The sequence below is a fragment of the Geospiza fortis genome, unplaced genomic scaffold (assembly GCF_000277835.1).
Source record: "Geospiza fortis unplaced genomic scaffold, GeoFor_1.0 scaffold171, whole genome shotgun sequence".
In the NCBI taxonomy this organism is placed as follows: Eukaryota; Metazoa; Chordata; class Aves; order Passeriformes; family Thraupidae; genus Geospiza; species Geospiza fortis.
Genome location: NW_005054313.1, coordinates 6,393,308 through 6,413,656, shown reverse-complemented (window position 1 = coordinate 6,413,656; position 20,349 = coordinate 6,393,308). Strand labels below are relative to the sequence as shown.

The 20,349-nt window shown below is 35.7% G+C and overlaps 1 protein-coding gene across 3 annotated transcripts in view; it reads left to right on the top strand.

The window, feature by feature from the left end:
• ZNF280D (zinc finger protein 280D) overlaps positions 1 to 18,191 on the top strand; it is a 34,912-nt gene extending 16,721 nt beyond the window's left edge. The window contains exons 8-17 of one of the 3 annotated variants that reach the window (XR_004081603.1): positions 33 to 133; positions 228 to 374; positions 926 to 1,060; positions 2,282 to 2,526; positions 3,628 to 3,768; positions 5,028 to 5,090; positions 5,629 to 5,747; positions 5,925 to 5,961; positions 8,260 to 8,357; positions 15,989 to 16,124. Coding sequence is in view for 2 of the 3 variants with exons in the window: in XM_005419668.3 (XP_005419725.1) it covers positions 33 to 133; positions 228 to 374; positions 926 to 1,060; positions 2,282 to 2,526; positions 3,628 to 3,768; positions 5,028 to 5,090; positions 5,629 to 5,747; positions 5,925 to 5,961; positions 15,989 to 16,607 (1,607 nt within the window). In the remaining variant the exon portion in view is untranslated. Of the gene's footprint in view, positions 1 to 32; positions 134 to 227; positions 375 to 925; positions 1,061 to 2,281; positions 2,527 to 3,627; positions 3,769 to 5,027; positions 5,091 to 5,628; positions 5,748 to 5,924; positions 5,962 to 8,259; positions 8,358 to 15,988 lie in introns of all 3 variants that reach the window. The other 2 variants (XM_005419668.3, XM_031055873.1) reach the window with 2 other exon arrangements.
• The last annotated feature ends 2,158 nt before the right edge of the window (positions 18,192 to 20,349 follow it).

Here is a 20,349-nt window from a genome sequence, read left to right as displayed (position 1 = left end):
TTTAATTTTTTCTTGTTTTTTACTTTTTCTAGCGATTTGTAAAATCTGTGAATTATCATTTGACACAGAGCAAGTTCTTTTGCAACATATGAAGGACAATCATAAGCCAGGTGAAATGCCGTATGTTTGCCAGGTATCTCAGAGTGACTTTTGTATTTAGATTACACCACTCCCCTGTCTTCAGTGTCAGTAAACTTGTTACTCAAAAGTCAACCTTCTTATTTTAGGTGTGCAGCTACAGATCCTCAGCTTTTTCAGATGTAGAAACACATTTTAGAACAGTTCATGAAAACACAAAACATTTGCTATGCCCCTTTTGCCTCAAAGTTATTAAAATTGGAGCACCGTACATGCATCATTACATGAGGCATCAGGTAAGCAGATCTTTTCAGTCCTTAATGCTAGAAAAATGCTAAACATGTTTAAGGAATCTCCCTCTGAAAAAACAAACGTGACTGATTTGTATGCTGGTTACTAGGTAAGAGTAATTAATAAGAATACATTAGAAGAATTTCAGAAGTCTTTAAGGGAGTTGTCTTGTTTTTGTGTGATGGCAGCTTCTTGTTTAAAATAATCTCTGAATATCCTTGGAAGAATCTTCTTGCTGTTTGGTTTCTTCATTACCTTTTAGTGATTTGATTCTACTTTTCTTGAGGTTACTAGCAAACCTGCCACTAGTTCAAATAAAGAAAGAGATAATGAAGTGTCCTGTAACTGGGAATCTGATTCCTCCTTGTATTAACTGTACTGCCTTGCATTTTCAAGTATCTAATTCCTACAGGGTGTCTTATCTTTGTGTAGTATTAGGAGTTTGTTTGTTCAGTTGATGTTTTAGGAACTGCATGAGCATTGCTTGAGACAAGCTAGGGCTAGAGTTTTGTCATCCCATCCATGCTTACTGTAGATTGTCATTTGTCTTTAAAAGAAAAAGGGAATATACCGTTGCACTAAATGCAGACTGCAATTTTTAACATGCAAAGAAAAAATGGATCACAAGACTCAGCATCACCGAACATTTAGGAAACCCAAGCAATTAGAAGGCTTGCCTCCTGGAACAAAGGTGAGTGTTCATGCAGGAAAACTTGAGGGGGCAAAGGAAAAAAAAAGGTCTTGGTAGAGGAAAGAGTAGAGGAAAGAACAGAAAGAAGTGCTTTCTGTTGGTAGAGGAAAGAACAGAAAGAAGTGCTTTTCTCCTTTCTTCTGTGTAGAATATGTATGCTTAAAACTGGGTTCACTAGGTCTTGTTTGGGTTCAGCATTTGAAGGTATGTGAGGAAAACTTGGATCCCCTCAGAACACTTACCCTGTCTATAAGTCAATCTTCCATTTCTCAAGAAGGAACTACTTAGACTAGGATTTTCTTGTAGATTTTGGGACTTTTTCCAACAGTTTTTTAGTAGAGCATCAAAATATATGTCCTTTCAGTTGCAAGAAAGAATAGAAGTTAACATTTTGATCTGCTCATCAGTTCATTTGCTGTAGAATCAGGAAGGGAGAAATTACTTCAGTTGCTGTTGATTGTCTTGCTTGGCAGAAGGAATGTAAAGCACCAATTCTTCACTCTGTGATGATACCTCAATTTTTTAAAGATTTCGTGGTCTTCATGACCTAACAAAAGCTTGGATTATGTTAAAATTTGTTAGTAGACCTTGACAGGATGAAATGATAATACTGAAAAACCTGGAACCAGATTTAGAAGACAAGGTGCTTCTAAACTAGGAGTATGGTTAAGTATAATTAGGAGTCATATTGTGAGTCAAAACCACATTTGACAGCATGACAAAGGAGGTCAAGAATAGCAGATAAGAGGTCAAAAACCAGAATTTCTCCTTGGAATTCTAGGATGAGAAACAAACATATCCGAAGGGAGTAGACTGGCTCACCATGTGGCAGTAAGGCACAGGACTTTTTGTTAAATCCAGACACTGATGGAATGGTTTGATATTCTTCTTAGTAGGGCTGATTGGTCTGACACTTCTGCTACATTTTTTTCATTTAAGAAAGCAGGATCTAGCCAGTTGCAGCTCTGGAAAGAAAACATGTTTTATCATGAGTAGCTATTTCAACCAAAATGAACTTTTTAAGTGTCCAGTTGGCTATTAGAGGTTAACTCTAGTCCAACGGTGTTTTCAGTGTTTTATGGTTTTCAAAGTAATCTTTCATCAGGAGAGTTTCTTATGCTATGATTTGTGCTGTAAAGTGGCTTAAACTTTGAGACAAATAGAAGTAGGAACTTGGAGAGCTTATATCTAAACAATTATTTTAACATTTCATCCTTGTAGGTGACTATTCGAGCATCTTTGGGGTCTCATCAGTCAGGATCATCAGCTACATCCTCTGTTAGTACAAGCAGTTCCACATTTCAGTTATCACCTAAAGCTAGAAATACAACCACTAAAAATCATAACAAATCTAATACAAGTAAATCAAGAGGAAAATCAAAACAATCTACATCGAGGAAACAAAATGCGTGGACGAACAGCAGAAGAAAAAAAGAACCTACAAATATAGCATTTCATAATCTAAGGTAAAACACTGGCAGTAAAATTGTCTTTAAGTACGCTTTGAACATAAATAACTCATCACTTAATAGTCTTTCAGTAACTTTAATGCTGTAATATAGAATATCTGGCACCTCAGGTTTGCTGAGAAAGCAGAGACATAAACTTTCTACATACTGGTACTGTGGTTGTAATTCTGAATTCACTGATTTTGGTGGTGGCAGACTACTTTCTGATGGAAGAACAAGTGTTCTGGAAACTTCTCTGTGTCACATTTAGAAATTTTCTCTGTGTGAAGCCTTTCTTTTTCTTTTTCTCTTTTTTTTTCTGGTTTTTTTCTTTTTTTCCCTTTTATTTTATTTATTTGAACCTGTTAGTTAAAAGATAAAATCCTAGGAGATACAATATTTTGGGGAGCTAATTAAAAAAAATCAAGGAAGTAAAAGCAAGCTATTGGGAGGATGCTGTCTTTATCTTGACAATTTATTAGGCTTTGCTGTTCTTATGTTACAATTTTCATGGGTATTTTATGGACTGTTTATTACACTGGAGTGTAATTTCATTGGTTATGATGAGTTAGCATTTTTTTTTGTCAGAGATGGAAGATGCTACCCCTCCAATTTTTGACTTTCTGAGTGTGTAGCTCTGGGAGAGATCCAAAAACAAGTCAGCAAAACTGAGGAAGAGCAGGATTATATTCTTGCTTGGTAGATGCTTCAAAGCTTGTGGGTAATATTGGGATGATAGAAAATCCGAAGGCTTTTTCTGTGCCTTGTGATGGATGGAAATCATTGTTGCAAATACTTCTCAAGTACATGGAGACAGCAGCAGCTGAAGTTGGAGGTTCTCATCCACTGCATTTTCTCTTGTTTCCAGGCCAATAATGGATGTGTACATTAACTTTCACTTTTTTATTAGGATCATAATTAAATCATAGTTCAAGTAAAAGCAAAGTTTTCTTACTTTCTGCTAGTGTAACCTTTAAGTATTTAACTGATGTATTTTTAAGTTCCTCATTTTTCCATAGTATAGGCAAGCTTGCTACTTACTTAAAGCAAAGAGTTTGAAATAGTTATCCCTTCTGAAAGTGTTGCTATTAACTGATAACTTTTTCATACTACTGTCAGGTATCATGTTGGAACTCACAAATGCATTGAGTGTTTCTCAGAAATAAAAGATTTTGCAAGTCACTTTCCTGCATACGTCCACTGTAGTTTATGCAGATATAACACCAGCTGTAGCAAAGCCTATGTCAATCACATGATGAGGTAAGAACTCTTCAAAGCTTTTACTGGCTTAGTAAACACTTCCTAAGTTCATGTAAGGTGTGAAGTGTTTGTTAGGTGAATTTTTAACTGGATCCTCAGACTGGCAGGGAAATGCGTGAGCTTGGATTTCTTTAATTTTTAGCAAAGGCTTAAACTCCACATTCTTGTTTTGCTTTAAAAATCCAGTGGTGCAGGCAGTATTTTACCTTTGCTTCAGAGTTTCTGTGCTATCTTCCATAATCGCTTCAGCCTGACTTGGCAAATAATGACTAATTATGGTATGTTCTCTGGGTTTCAGATTGAATGTCTCATCTGATTTTACAAGTGCTGAATGCATACAGGCCACAGCTATCGCTAGTGAAGTCTGTGCTCAGATTTGAAGGATATCTCAAATAGCAAACTCAAGTGGATACTTTGCCTTACCCTACTTCTGGTCATCCATAGAAATAACATCTCATTTGGTCACCAGTGGTGGGGCAGCGTAGGGTATTAGTGATGACAGCTGTAAAAAAGCCTGTTAAGAAAACAAATGCATCATTTTTAGAGCCATAGTATTATACTATACAAGAATCAGATACAGATCACGTAGCTGTGACAGTAAAACAAAATTTTAAAAACCTACTTGTTACTCCTGTGCCCTGAAAAAGCCAACTGTATTGTGGAAAATAGTGAATGTGATTTTTTTTTTAATTCATATACATAGGAAGTGCCTTGGCATTTGTGAACTCTAGGATTCTTGAATCTGTGATCTAAGTTTTTAGATACACTTTATATTTACCTATTCATACCAATTTCAATGCTCATAGAAGTCCTAGGCTGAAATAGTTTGCATGCTTTTATGTGTGTAATCTATTGTTATCTGAAAATTTCATGTCTTATTGAAGGCCATCTCTTTAGGAAGCACAAGTTCAGCCAAGTTTTAGCTCTTTTGTGGTGCATTCTATAGCTATGGTTCTTCAAAAACTGAATTGTTGATGGTAGCAGTAAAAGTATGTTCTTCCAGGACTGTGCCAGTAAAATTTAGCTTTTCCCCTCCCGAGCTCATTTACAAGAGAGCCAATGTTTTAAACTAGAGCTGAGATTCACAAATTTGTAAGCTTTAAACATTTAATGTTTCAGAATAATGCAGTTCAGTACCTTGGGCTTCTGTTTTCATGTTTTGTCCTAAGCAAAGTGCAGTACCATGACTAGTGAAGGGGTTATGCAGAGTCATGTATTTATTAAAACCAGTCTGAGTGGTAATGTTTTCATATATTCAGCTTTCACAGTGCTCGTCCAAGTAAAAGGTTTTGGATCTTTAAGAAGCATTCAGAACAGCTACGGTAATTCAGCTTTTTTCGCTTACAGATCATTATGGTTTTACTTTCTGATGTTGAACTGATAACTTAGGTTGAGATTATAACCTCTTGAATTTCCACAATTTAGACCAGAGAAATGAAACCATTAGGTTTTCCAATAGCAGTGTTCTGGTCAGTGACAAATACTTATTTGTCCACATTTATGAACTTAATTCTGAGCAGTTTTAATTTTTATTTTTTTTATTATTATTCATAAGATGCAAAATGGGGAGGGGGTCAGGGAAAGAAAAAGACAACCATCCAATCAGAGAAACTCATGCTCTACAGATAAATTTCTGTCTAAAGTCATGTTCTTTGTACTATATCCAGCATGGAGATGCCCTGCTCATTGATGGGAATTTCCTGGTACTAGTTGCAGTAGAAAAAGTAAGATTATGTTTTTGTGAATCATCTCATCTGAAGTTGATTTTTTTTTAATAGTTTGTCCAGTTGCTGTAAGTTAAGAAAAGTGTTTCTATGACCATGTTGTAACTGCACTTCCTTTATTATTTTTATTTCCTAGAGGTATGACTGTAGTGTGTCTTAACTGTGATTTCCTGGCTGATGTTTCTGGCTTGGATAACATGGCCACACATCTGAGTGAGAACCAGACTCATACTTGTCAAGTTATTGTGGAGGAAGGTGAGCACAGGTGGTGTCTTTTTATACAGTGTATAAATACTTCCATGTGGATGTCTCTTGTGTTATCACAGTCCTATTTTGAGTTGCATTATTTTTGTATGTGCATTTAACAGTGAGTACTTCTGTATTTCCACATTTTAAAATATTCTTAATTCAATCCTTTGTTTTCATTTTCAGTTTCCACAGATAATGCAACTGCTGCACAAGTGTCTCAGTAAGTTTTATTTTACTGCTTAATGTTTTGTTTTTTTCTATTAATTTAGTGATAGATGGCCAAAATTTGCACTTTCAACTTGGGTTTCTTTGAATTCCATTGAATTTGAAATGTATGGGTGAACACAGGCCTTTGCTGTACTAGTGCTTTTTCATCTTACCATGTCCACAACTACAAAAATGAAGAGATAAAACAAGTACCTATTGCACCTAAAACAAAATCAGTCTGAAGAAAGATAAATAATTGTTGCGGTGTTGGAACTTCTCAATTCTGACCTGTCTATATACAATGAGATTGTTACTTCTATTTAATACTAGCTTTATCAAATCAGTGGTTTATGTTCTTTATGTAATATGAATACAAAAAGGAATGTCCTTTACTGAAGTAGGACAAATTCAGTCTTAATATTTTAAAAATATTTAGGAATTATTTAAAAAAATATGTCTTCATATGACCAAGGCATACTGCTTTGTATTAGCATTTTTATTCTGACTTTGAAAGAGGAATTCCTATGTATTAATCAGGGTTTTTTAAGGATTTGAAGAACCTGCAGTATTGTGGAGATTGTGTTTCAGATTGTGTTAGTTTGGGTTTGTTTTAGACCTTAGAAGAATCAGACATGCCAAGCCCAATCAGACATGCCCTGATTATCCTGGAACTGCTTCTGAGGCTCTACAGTGTAGTTTATGCCTTAATTCAAGGTTTAGAGGTGTGTCAGTTAAATCAAACGTTTGTGTTTTCTTCATACCATTTTCAGACTACAGAATGAAAAATGTCAGACTGCAAAGAAATATTTTAAGAGATAGAACAAAATGGTTTAACCCTGATAACCCCTCTAGCCCTCAGCAGGATTCTAAAAGGAGTTTAGATAGTCTCATGCATGATGAGAACTCTTTCAACAGAGTGATAAGTTCTTAGGCCTCTAAGCATAAATCAGCTTTCACTGAGTTTTGGAGATTCCCCAAATAGATTATTTAATATTTATTAAGTATTTTCTTTCTTAGTTTCCATAAAGTGGCTAATAAGAGGAGGTCCTCTAGTAATTTAGCTTTCAGTGAAACTCAGACAATGACAAAAGAAAGTGTTGAGCTATGATACTTGGGGAAACGTTAGCTTTTGTATTTGGAGCTGGCATTAGGTGTTGGGAATTAATGCCTGCTGAAGTGTCTGGAAGGAAGGTTATAGATGTGTTGAATGGTGGCTGAGGATGTACAGCTGATACGCTAATGCAGCTGTGGCAGGCTGTCTTCGGTACTGCAAAAGGACCTTGCTGTCTTGAATACATTGCAGAGACATATGGAAATATGTAACAATGTTTGCTGTATAGATCTATGTATCTGTTGCTCAGAAGTAGATGGATGAGCACTGAAAAGATTTGAAGTAAAGTCAAGAATATATGCAGGTTTGTTTCTGCAATATGTTAGAGTAGGACAGATGCAGATACACATTATTTTTGAGAGTTCTGATGCCAACATAAAATCAGTTGCTGGTACCACAAGAAGTGATAGAAGATCAATGATGGTGCTTTTTGAAACTGTCAGGCTCATAGGCTTCATTATTTTCAGTGAATCTTGTCCTGTTCCATATGCTAGTTCTCTGATACTTTGGACAAGAATATATCATTGCTAAACTGAAGAGTATACCTCTGTAGCAGATATTTTAATTCATAATTTGCTGTACAGGGTACAAAAAAAAAGTTCATCTTTTTGTTGTGGGCTGGTTCTTAGTGGTACTCTGGTTGCTTTGGAAGAAAAGGAACTTGCAGACAATATTCATAACTTCTGCTGTATAGTTTCTCAATGATCTCTGAATGTTTCTTCCAATTCTTTGACCTATAATTCAATGACTTGTTTATGGGACTCTTCAGAATCACTTCATCATTGGAAACAATGACTCAATTACAATCTTGAACCCTTCTGGATCTTCTCTTGCATCTCTTAGATGGTGTCTTTGGGTGTCTTTTATTATATACTGGATTGTCTGTATGTGTTATAAAACTCATCTTTATTGCTAATGATCAGACATGTTCCATGAACTCTGTGTACTGTTACAGAGCCTGTCTTTGGACCAGAATCCTGCCATTAGTAATACAGATAACCTAGCTGGGAATGTTCCAGCAGAATTTGTTTTTTAAATTTTTACTCTACATAAGTCTTCTTGTTTATTTGGTGATCCACCTTGTGCTGAGGAAGTAAGATTGAATAACTATGCAAGTACTCTTCTAATTGCTCAACTCTCTGCTTTGCACAACCATTAACATATTTTTAAATGAACTGACAGCAGACATTTTTGTTGCAGGGCAGTTGAAAGTGAGCAGGTATCCTATACTGCCTTGGCTCACTGATACATCATTGTGGACCAGAAAATTGAACCCAGTCCAGCTTGGGATTATTTTGGTATGTAAGCAAACAAGGATCTGACCAGACCTTTTCCTTTTTCTTCATGCATTGAAGCTGTGGTGTTCTCTTCTTGCATCTTTTAGACAGTGGGTCTGGTCTTTTCTCCAAATATTGCTGTCAAAGGCCCTTTTTGATAATGTTCTCTACTTTACAGCATTGATTGGCAGCTTTTTGGGGGCTGTACTCTGTTGAGGAGAGGCTTACCAGGAGTGTCATTTACCAGGTGCAGTGTTCCTTTGCTGCTCATGTGCAGCATTTCTTCCCTGCTCCAGTCTATCAGTTTTATCCCAAGCTAGAGTAGTGAGTAAATGCTGATGCATATGGGCTGACATCAAAGCCCATTTTGTTCTGAACTTGATCCCACCTTCTGAAACTAAAAGGCTTTGTTGGTTTTTGGGTGTTCACTAAAGCATACAAGTCTTGATCTATTTAATATTCAAGTAAGTTACATTTTTTCTGCCAGTGACTTTGTGGTATATAGTGGCAAAATATGCTTTCCATGTCTTCTATTGCATGTAACTACATAAACTGAGTCTTGGCCAAAGCAATTTACTGGCTGCTTTGCTCTCTGGTAGCTAAGCTTCTTTTTGCTCCAAAATACTGTGAGAGGAGGAAAGCATGTAATGGAAGTACATTTATTGAGCCTTGATTCTGAGGGTGGAGCAGCTACAGTTCCAGTTGATTTCACACCTTGTTCTTTTGGGATCCTCTCTTATCTTCAAGGATGCTCTACTCAAGCTGCTGGGACATTTGCTGCTTTTGTTTTTACTGCTTCTGATTTCATCTTCAGTTCTAGATTATCTATGGCAAGTTTATCCATCAGGATATTCGATGAGCTTTGCTTTTGCAGTGATGAGCTTGTAATGTTCCTCCAAACTCAGCCTCCTGTTTACAGTGGGTATGTTTTGAATCTCTCATTTCCTAGCCTGAGAACAGCATAAGAGATAAAGCTGACCTCACTTAAGGATCAGTCACTGATACAGCTTCCTAGTTGTAAGAGTTTGGTTTTGGTGAATGCAAGCTGTTCTTGATTTGCAGCACTTCCTTTTCCTGAATAACCAAATTCTTTGAGATTAATTCATTTTGACCAGTTTTTTTGTCCTCTTGACTTTTAGTACTCAATCACAGGTCTGGTGATAGTGAGCTTCTGCAGCTGTTTAGTATTGCTAATAATGGTAAGGATCCTGTCATCCATGGTCTCTTCCACATATTTTGTGACTGACCATTTGCACACTTACTCAGTACTCTAAAGTCTTGCTCTTTTTGCAACTTTTTTCCTTCTGACAGAAGCTGTGTTCCATCTTGAATGCTTCAAGCGTCACTTACCAGCTACAGGTTTTTCTTGCAGGACTTAATTCTGTTTTGACATAGCAGCATTCAGAAAAGCATAGTGGGTTTGTGTTTTCATTGTGAGCATGCTGTTCATTTCAGAGGAAGTTGAATTCGTATTTCACTTTCATTCAGGTTTCTGACAACATGAAGAATGGAATGTGATTGCAGGGTTTTGTGGCTTTCAGAAACATTCTCTAAGAATTTCCCAGAGGTGACACTAGATAGACACTTGGATTTGAAGTTATGTGAATTCTACATCTTTTAAATGCTTATTTGTAATATTGTCCTTCAGTTCTTTTGCAGATTTGCTACAGAAATTTAAGTTTCGAACTTGCATTTTAAACACTTCTTAGGGTACTTAGAGATATGAGAGATTTGTGGAAATGGTTCATGTAGAATCAATTGGCCTTGTGACATCCTGTTTCCATTTGTGTGAGGATCTTGGAAAAGTTACTCATGTTGAAAACTCATAAAAGCAGTTCTAAATCATTAAAATAAACCTGCCTTAGTATTAAATCTCTCTTATGATCCCAACAATTTACATGAATAATGCAACACATTGGACCATATCTGCACGGGCAGAGCATAAATATGCATGATATAACCAATTTAGCTTATGGTCAAAGAATTAAGATTTCATTTGTATGTAGCTTAACCTATCGCTTTTATTTTTAGGACATTGAGTGTTATTGCTTGGCTAGCCAGTTATGTTTTATGTTTGTTTGAAAAGCCATACAAACAAAGTAAATGTTTGTTTCTGTTATTCTGTTAATTGTAATTGTGCAGCATTTAAATTTACATCTGTCAAAACAGGGAATTTTTGCAAGAAGGTGGAATTAATTAAAAACAGGCCAACACCTAAAAATCCCAAACCCAATGACCTTTCCATTCATTTGGCTGTAAATAAATTTAAATTTTTTAATGCTGTGTATGATTCAGTTGAGTGTCTGGAAGATACCTCAAGCCACTTAAAGCTGATTTCTAGAAATTCTTGAAGCTACAGTCATCCCAGAAAAAGTTACTTTTGGTTAGGTGTGGGCAAAAAAGAAGTGTTTGGCAAAAGATTGCAGCTGAATTTGTTCTGCTTACCCAGTGAGCCTTTGATTGTAAGGAAGCATGAGGGATTGCTGGGAAGAGGGTGGCTCATGATTTGAGCTGTGTATGTGAGCAAATATATACAGTTTTATTGTGGGAGAGCAGGACAAGGAATGAGACTGAATTTCAGAAATGAAGCTACTCCTGTTTGTGCTTAACTGCATTTTAGAGTCTAGCTTTTGTTACTGACTCCAGATCTCTTCCATTAGTCCTAGGTGTCTCTTCATCTGTCAAAGTTTCAGTTCAAACTGATTAAAGACTTCAAGGTGTCTAAATTAATGTTCTTACTTGACTTTTACTCTGAGTCCCTTTGGTTTTATGGCTGATCCATTCTGTTTGCTATCTCAAGGTGAAATTTTGTGCTCAGCTGCTCCTTTTTTATGGGCAACTTTTTTAAGGATTGCCATTAAAAGGGAATTTTTTTTCATTGTTCTTAACTAGAAGTTCATGTAGAGTGAAGAATTTTTGGAGAGTTCTAGAAAGGTTTCAGAGTTACTCAAAACTGTTGGACCAACAGGCTGTACTTACTGGAGGTGGTCACAATCATTGGTTTATTTTTATAATGTTCTTTCCAGAAGCACTGTGACTTCACAGATGTGAGAAAGTATTGCCTTGCTGATGTTTGAGATCTGTGGGATTTAAGATTTCTTGTGTCATTGAAGTGTTGGGAAGATCACAAGGTGATAATTTTCTCTGGTTTGGTGTGTATTCATGCAACTTCTGCCAATCACAAATTAGAAGGAACTGCTTTCTAAAACTATACCTAAACAAAATTAAGGTTGAGAGTATACATCATGAATCCAAAGTAAACCAAAATAACGAAGATGTGGTTACAACAAAATGTTACAAACTCTGCTCATTTCCAAACCAACATAAATGAGCCAGTTGGAATCTCCTTTATAAGATATAAAATGTGAACACAAAAATGTCTCAAATTTGATAATGTAAAATAACATTTATAATGGATTTTAAATAATCTATAGGTATTGGATCCAATTCACAGACATTTAAATTAGTGGCAAAACTTTAATTTATTGAGACAAGAAGACCAGTATGTTTTGTTCTTGGATATGCAATATCTGATCTATTCCTGTCGACATTAGTGAGTCTAACAGGAGTGACTGTTTTATGGCAAATGGCTATTTCCAACATATTTGTTTTAAGTTCTTGCATATAAATCATTAAAGCAGTAAAGCTAAATATTTGGCATTGCATCATCTTATACTGGTGTGGCTTCTCTTGATTAAATACTTCAGAGTATTTAAAGTCCTGACCCAAAAAATGTGTTCTCATTTGATTTATCCTGATTATTTCTCTGTTAATTAGAAGAGTATTTTTACAGTGCTACTGAAACCAATCCTTTTTTGTAGCTATTCTTGCCATAGATTGTGGCAGATTAGGATATAATAAATAATAATATGTGATTGTTTATGCTACAGTTTAAGATGCTGGTTAGCTGCTAGAACATTAATGTTAGAAAGTATCCGTGGTGTGCTGATACTATGTGCTTAAATTCTTTAAAAGGTCTGGGGTTAGGCTGCTTTTTTGGATTTAGGAAAATTCATGTGGTTGATCAATCTAATATTAGTATACAGTTTTCATAAAATTTAAGTGGTAAAGCTGTTTTTTTGTGTCAAATACCTTGTACCCTGTAGACAACCATTAAGACTCGCTGAGGTTGTGAATAATTTAATTTATGATTAATAACATTATCTAAATATAATAGAGGCAGCACCATACTTCAGCAGATTAAATTTGCCTTTAATGCAACATCAACAAAGAAGATTTAGGCATAAGCAGTTTTGAGGGGTTTGTTTGCTTTTTCTTTTTTTCTCTGAGAAACCTTTGAAAGGTTAGATTTTGTTAGAACTGATGACTTAACAAGTTTGTAGGAGATACTTCTTGCTATCTCTGCGATAACATTTTCTTACAGAAACACAGAAAATCAATTTTGGTGATGTTGTGATAAGCTGTTTAATTAATGTGGTTTTCAAAGTCAATAAATTTAAATCATTTATAGCTCATCTAATGTATGGACTGTGCCTGTAAAGGTATTTTGTGGGAAGCATCCCCTCCATGTAGTAGTTGGAGGTCAGCTGCAATGTTTTACAATTCTCCTAAAGTCAACTACAGCTCTGTACTGGGTGTTTGGGTTATGGCAGACAAATAAAAGAAAACTGAGCTTATACTGGGGAATGTTTTTGTCAGGTAGTTTTATGCACTTAATTTAGCATTTCAGATCTTAAAATACTTCAGTCATGGTTTAAAAGGTCTTTCTGGTGTGGAGATCATTCCTCAGGTAGAATTAGAATAAAATGCTCACTGTCTTCAGACTGTTGGTTCCTGGCTTTCCTGAGGCAAGATAACTGGAAGAGCTTACATGAAACAAGTTTATCTTATAATTTCTGTGCACCCAATAAAACACTTCAGAATTCTGAAGTGAAGTATGTTTAAGCTCAGCATAAGTATTAACTTTAAAAATCAGTTTCAGATAACCAAATTGCTTTCTAAGTTGTAAGTATCTTCATCCTTATCTCTGTTTTAACAATGCAGTAGTTTAAAACATTGAATCTTTATTCATTATCTACACTGAAATCTTCATTAGAGAGAGAAAAGCTAAGCTGGGGGTAATGTCTTGTCTTTCCTACACATAGTCTAAGAGTATCTCTGACCTTTGTATCTAGTGTGAAGATCCAAGACAATTCTTTTATAATGATACATAAATTACTGGTTATGGTGTTCGGAGGGTCTGCCTATAAAAACCCAGCTTTGTGTGTCTTACTGCAGAAAGCTGGGCTGTGTCAGAGGCACACCTTTGGTGGAGATGTGCAGTTTGTAATTTGTCGTCAGTCCCTTTGGCTGACTATTGAATGCCAGCCTCCAGTGAAGGAATGCTTTGCTTTCCTGATGTATCTTCATATTCAGGGAACCTGGAAATTGGTCACTGTGAGATCTGGGTTAATATTGACTCTGAACTGTAATTTTTGGGGGCCTCTCAGAATCTAAGTGATCTCACAGTACATATTCTTAGTGGGTTTTTTTCAGAAATATCATCTTTGGATTCGGATTTCACAGATTTTTTTTTCAGAAGTTGTCTTTTTGTGCCCTTCAGAAAGGGCACTCTTGTTACAGAAATCCCAGATGGTAAAAGAGTGAGAGAAGTCCTGAGTCCTCGGAAAGATTTGTCTTGTAGCACTGCTGGCCAAAATACAAAGGGTTTGGTGACTTTCTTTAGCAGAACAAATGATTTTGTAGAAATGAGAAGACCTTTCATTTTCATTCAGAAGTGTTAAGAATTATTATCTTACACAGACACACTTTTTCCATAGATTCCATTACCACTTCAGGTCTGTACTCTCTCTTCTTTTTTATCCCATATTGTTTTTCAGCATTATAGGAGATGGCTATCAAATTTGCTTTTTTTCTCCATAGAATTGTGTTCCATAATACTGGGTTTTATTTAAAAAATAAAACAAAAAATACAACATCCTCTGTCTAAACCACCACATAAAAACATTACAAAACCCAAACCCCACACTGTAGCCCTTACATTTGGAAAAGATGGAGAACACAGAACAGCAAAAGCTGCTTTGATGTTAACTGACATTTTTGTACTGGAACTTAGTCTTGAGTTTTCCTTCCAATATTGCTATTTTTACCCTTTTCTTTCTAGATGTTTGAGAGAGAAGAACTTGGATAGATAAATTCTGTATTCGAGAATTTAGCTACTCCACTAAATGAGGAAAAACCCCAAACCCTAACATTTGTCTTTGACAAAAGTAGCAAATACAGGATGTAATTTGGTAAAGAGTTTGGCCTCTCTCTTGAGTTCATTCCTTACAACAAATGGAAAGTGAGTGTAACAGGATGAAAAGATTCCTGTGAGTACCCCTGTGACCACCAAAATTTCACCATTCAAGGGTGTCCCAACAGTCTCTTTTTCCTGCTCAAATTATTCCTCTGACCTAGAGTAGAAGGAGGAAATGGAATATTCTTGGATTAGTTTATTTAAATAAGAGTAAAACTTGAAAACACATTTCTGGATGGTTGTAGCTCCTTTTCTAGATTAGCCATTTTCTGTAGAATTCCATGTCATTTATCTTACAACTGAATCACTGGAATTGTTTTAAATTCATTTATATTAAATTCAAAGGATAAGTAGAACATATGTAGGTTTTCAGCTTGAAAATATATGAAAAAACATAGTAGCAAGGAATTGGTTATTCTTTTTGAGAGTTCTGAACTGTGTGTTGCTTACAAAATTTGAGTGGCTTGAGCCAAAATATATTTAAAACCACTTGAAGAAGTAAAATAAAAATGCATTTTGATTAATGAGCTAGGTGGTGATATTGTGTTTCTCACAGCTTTTCTCTGCATGTTACTGTTCAGATTGTTACTTTCAATTTAAATTTTAAAAGGTCATTTGGGAGAATTAGCTTTATTTCACTTTGTATATAGAATTTATATCTGAAATCAGACAAATTCCTGTTCTTCCAGCTTTTCCTTTCCTCTCCGCCACACTTTCTTTTGTTTTTCACCATCATCATTTTAGGTAATTCAATCTGCTTATCATTCTGAAAAACTTTGGATTGATTAAAAATTATTCCACTTTTACCAGATTTAATCTTTACAGAAAAAATTGAACTTCTCTAAGTTTCTTCTTTATAAACACACAGATTTACTCTGAAAGGTGACTGAAAATGCTGCTTCACAGATTTACTTTTTCAGTGAATGCAGATTGTGATTGCTTAAATAAATTTTGGATTTATTTAGATTTCCAGCTGTTAGCTTTATTCTCATGAGTATTGCAGAGTCAGTTAGTGATATAAAGGTATAAAGCAATTTTATCTGCATCTGTATCAAAGAGGCTGTGCAGGTAGAGGAGCTACAGGTGTTATTTTGGGAAATTCCATGTGTCACACAAAGGCAAACTTCCTTTCTGGAGCTGAAATGCAAGAACTAGAGTATTAATTGACTGCTAAATACAAAGCTGAGTTTGTAAATAGATGAGAAAAATGCAGCTGTTAGTTAAATTCTGTCTTTCTTGCTATAAATCCTCATGACAAATCCCAAAGAGGAAAGCTTTACTACCCCTCCAAGTGTCACTTTCCAGAGTATAGCCAAGCATTGCTTTTTTCCATTTATAAGCTAAAATTATAAAAATCATATCTAAAAATAACCTGTTTTGGTTTTTTTTTCAGCAAACAAGAGCATGTCTCTTCAGATGAAACAAAAGAATGCAGTAGAAATCAAACTAAAAAAGTTGCATCCGTTGAAAAGAGGGAAGACTCATCACTGTCAAATCCAGAAAATGTCCGTCGTTTGGAAGTCCCTGGCAACTGCTCAAAGAATTCTTTGCATGAGAAAAGAGCATACTGTGATTCAGCTAATAGCAAACAGTTAGTAGATGAGAAACAAAAATGTATTCATGATGGAAGTGAGATGAAAACAGCTGACATCCTGAATGAGCAGACGAAAGCGCGTAGCTGGGATGCAACTGCGCTTTCAGCTAAGAACGTGAGGGACTTAAAGCTGACCCTGGGGGAAGATGTCAGCTTTGAGCAGTTCCTGAGAAAGAGGGATGATCCTGAATCTGTGAGTTCAGACATCAGTGAGCAAGGCAGTATTCATTTGGAACCTTTAACTCCATCAGAAGTACTAGAGCACGAAGCTACTGAAATTCTCCAAAAAGGTAATGTTGCACCTTCATCAAAGAAGGCGGGACAGCTCACTGAACAAACAGATGAGACTTCTAGAGAAAGCAATCCCAGCAGAATGGAAACAACTGCAAACAAGACAGATGAGAATGAAGCAAGCTGAAATTGTGTTCATTTTATTGTTTGTTTTAAACTATGGTAAGAACACCATGGACCATTCCTGATGAGTGTGCTCACAGATGCTAAAGACTAAAAATTTTAAAAGGGAGGAGAAGAGAAAGGGACACCAAAGGGAAGTCTGCATATGGAGGTAGCATGTATATGTATGTATGACTGAATTCATTAAACTTCAAAAAGATAACATGTTAAAATATATCTTCCTGTCTCTTGGATGTGATATATTATTAGATTGATACTTGAAAAGAGGTATAAATTCTAATTTTTTTATAGTTAACTAGCCCAGGTTAAGGTGATTTGTTCGCCCAGAAAGTATTTTTCTAAATTCTTTAGTGTGAATATCATTGAACAGGGGATTGAGTAGGAATTAACTTCTGATGCTGATATGGAGCACACTTATAATGGAGGTTACTGGTCTGCTGATAGTTTAGGTAAATATAAACCTTGGAACTTGGTGTCACATTCCTGTCTGTAAAAGCACGTAAACAGAAGTATATGAATTTGTGCACCTCTGTACAGGTGTAATCCTGCCAGGCTGTAAACTTACCTTAATAAACTTTCAGTGAAAGTGAAATTATTACAATAAAAAAATATTTGTGGAGTTTTCACTGTGCAGGCTGTGCAGAACTACCAAACATAGCTGTATGAAGTAGGACACAATGCTGAAAGTACTGTAGCTCTTAGGCTTTTACCATTGGTTTCATTCCTCTTAGCCGTAGACCCATAGTGTCGCAGACATCCTTTTCACTAAAATCCTTTCTTTAGGATTTTTTCCTGAGAAGCTGTGGCCTCAGAAACACATATAGGTTATCTGCTACTGTGGAATGCAACAGGTCCGTCTGGGTTGGCCCAGCTTGGATGTTTTGAAATAATGGCCAGTCCAGAGCTGAGCTTGCTTGGATGCAGTCCGAGAGAGCGGCGTTTGTCATTCATTCTTTACTTTTCTATTCTTAGCTTAGCAAGCTTCTGAAAAGCTCTCCTGCTTTTTCTTTGTAGTATAGTTATAATGTAGTATATATATATCATAAAATAAATCAAGCCTTCTGATCATGGAGTCAAGGATCTCGTCTCTTCCTTCACCCAAAAACCCTTGTGACCACTGTCACACCGTAGGAATGGTCTGTAAGTCGCACCAAAGTATGGTTTGATGTAAAAATGGTTTTAAGCAAAAATAAGGAAAACTCCAAACTGGAAACACCACCTGGCATGCATTTTGCCATTTTGCAGCTGCTACTGGCTAACTTAAAAGTAGGACACAAGGGCATATAAAGTAGTATTGTACAGTTCAATTTCAGGACTTTTTGTAGTCTAAGTTATGTACAGAAAAATGGCTGCTGGTTTTAGTTTGGTTTTTTGGTTTTGGGTTTTTTTTTTTGTCTTCTAGTTAGCTAGATTTAGGAATGCATACGGTAACAGTAGCTTGGTCCTTTGATTTCATTACTCCGTTTGAAACATTCAGAATGTGCTTTTGACTTACAGTTTTGTTTTTAATGAATGTTAAATGTTTTGAACAGCTGTTAAAGTACTGCTGTAAATTATTACTTTTTGAGTAAATATTTGCAACAAAAAATTGTCTTTGTGTATAATTTTATGCTCAACATGAAACTTTGGGCATAGCCTTCTCCTGTTTTTTAAAAAGATTAAGTGACAGTTCCCAAAAAGTAAGTAACTTCATTATTGTGAATTTTAGACCTATGTTTCGCTGGGGATTTTTGTTGGGTTTTGGTTGGTTTGTTTGTTCATTTTATTTTAGAATTAAATGAGCAAGTGCCTCTGCATAAACATTTTTTGTCCCTGTGTATTGTGATATGATGTGCTAACTTTTCCAGACTATACAGATTTTTTTCTGGCCTGTCAGCCTGCAAGTGAAGTTTCCTCTGTCCTCTTAAGTTGACTGAGCTCAGCTGCTAAGTGAGTCTAACAGTATTAAAATCTAGAGACCATCCAGCTTACTATTGGAACCTCTAAATAAAACAGATCTCAACAGCCTCAGAAGTTCCTTCAAGCTCTAAAGAGATGTAGAATTTAAATTTTCGACTGCATTTTTGTTGTCATCCATGCACATGTACAAGACTTTTAAAGAAGAAAAGTGGAACAGTTTATGTGCTCACAGCTCTTTGAGATCTGCCTCTTGGAGAACTTCAAATGCCACAATACATGAAAAAACTGAGAAGAATAAGTTCCATTATTCCTTTGTTCTTTAAAAAGTTTAGTGAAACCATTAAATAGTGCTTTGGTTAAGCAGTCTGATGTCTTCATGCTTTTACACATGCAAGGTTACTCAATGTGATGCTTTATTTTATGCAATTCAAAGCAGATCATCAACTACAAAAATGGATGTGTATGTTACCAAGGGAGTTCTGAGTGCATCTGTGTTGGAACCCAGGGAAATCTGTAGTGTTTTTAATCTGGTTGGTGATCTTCCATGCAAATTATGTGTTTTGAATAATGCTCTGATATGTGGCGTTAGAAAAGATGAAAGTTCAACTGGAACCAGTTGCGATACTTGAAATTTCCGCATATATGTCTTTTTTAAAAGTTTAAATGCATAATAACATTACCATTTTAATAAGAAATTGGAAGGATTTGGCCACATAGTGCTGAGAAAAGGTGGTAAAGAGAGCTCAAAAACCTGTGTATTTGGCAGAATTACATCCATGTCATTTCAGCTGCTTATTATGTAAAATGTCATTTGTTTCAAACTATGTTGACAATGCTTATGCAAAAAGTAACATTAGGTAAAAACCACTGAAATATCTTCTGGTCCTTCTGAAAGAAGAGGTGGAAGAACTTGGTTGTACTAGCAATGTCAGCAGTTAGCTTTTCATATGCAGGGAAGGAATATCATGAAAACACTGGCATGGTATTTTTGTGAAGAAGGAAAACTAAAACTCATCACTATTTTTCCTGTATGGAAATAGATTTGCTCATAAACGCTGTAGGAAACTGCACAAGTACAAAGATAAATTTCTATAATGTTATTTGGGAGGTTTCCCAAAGAAGAGATAAGTTGAATTGGTACTTTTTGCAAAAGCTGCTATGGAAGATCAAGTTTCATTAATACATTTTCAGTTAATTGAACATAACTGCACATGATTCAATTTGTTGTTTCTGAGTCATTTAAAAGTTGTTTTTTCCATCCAGCCATCAGTAGTTCTTACAGTGTGTCACCTCTCTTTTTGTCCTGGAGAAGACATTTCACCTCTAGTTTTCATTGCCTTACCTAGAAATAGTCACTTAATTCTTGGTGTCCATATTAGAATCACCCTTTCCCCTCCTCTCAAGGGCTTTATCATATTTGCTTGAATAATCACTGCAGCTTGTTTATATAGTGCTTATTTTTAAGGAAGTTATGTATGCTGTCTGTATTTTTGACATTTCATAGAAAACTGCAGTCATCATGATGATCAGTGAACATTCTGTCACTTGGATGTTCCTCAAGTGCAACCAGTGTCTGTTTGCCTTGTGCAGGAGAGAAGCTTTGGTTCACCTGTGATTCAGGTTTTCTAAATGGAGTGGCTGAGTAAATGCAAAAAAAAATAAAATTCCAATTGTAGCACATACTGAATTGTAAATATTGTGTGATGTAATTTAAAGAGGAAAGTTTTTATAACAAAACTTTGTCTAGTTTTCCTTGGGCAGAGAGAGAGAGAGAGAAGAACCTTGGGTGATACGTGTTAAATCTCATTTCTGTCATGCTACTTCTAGAAGGAATCAGAAACTAAATG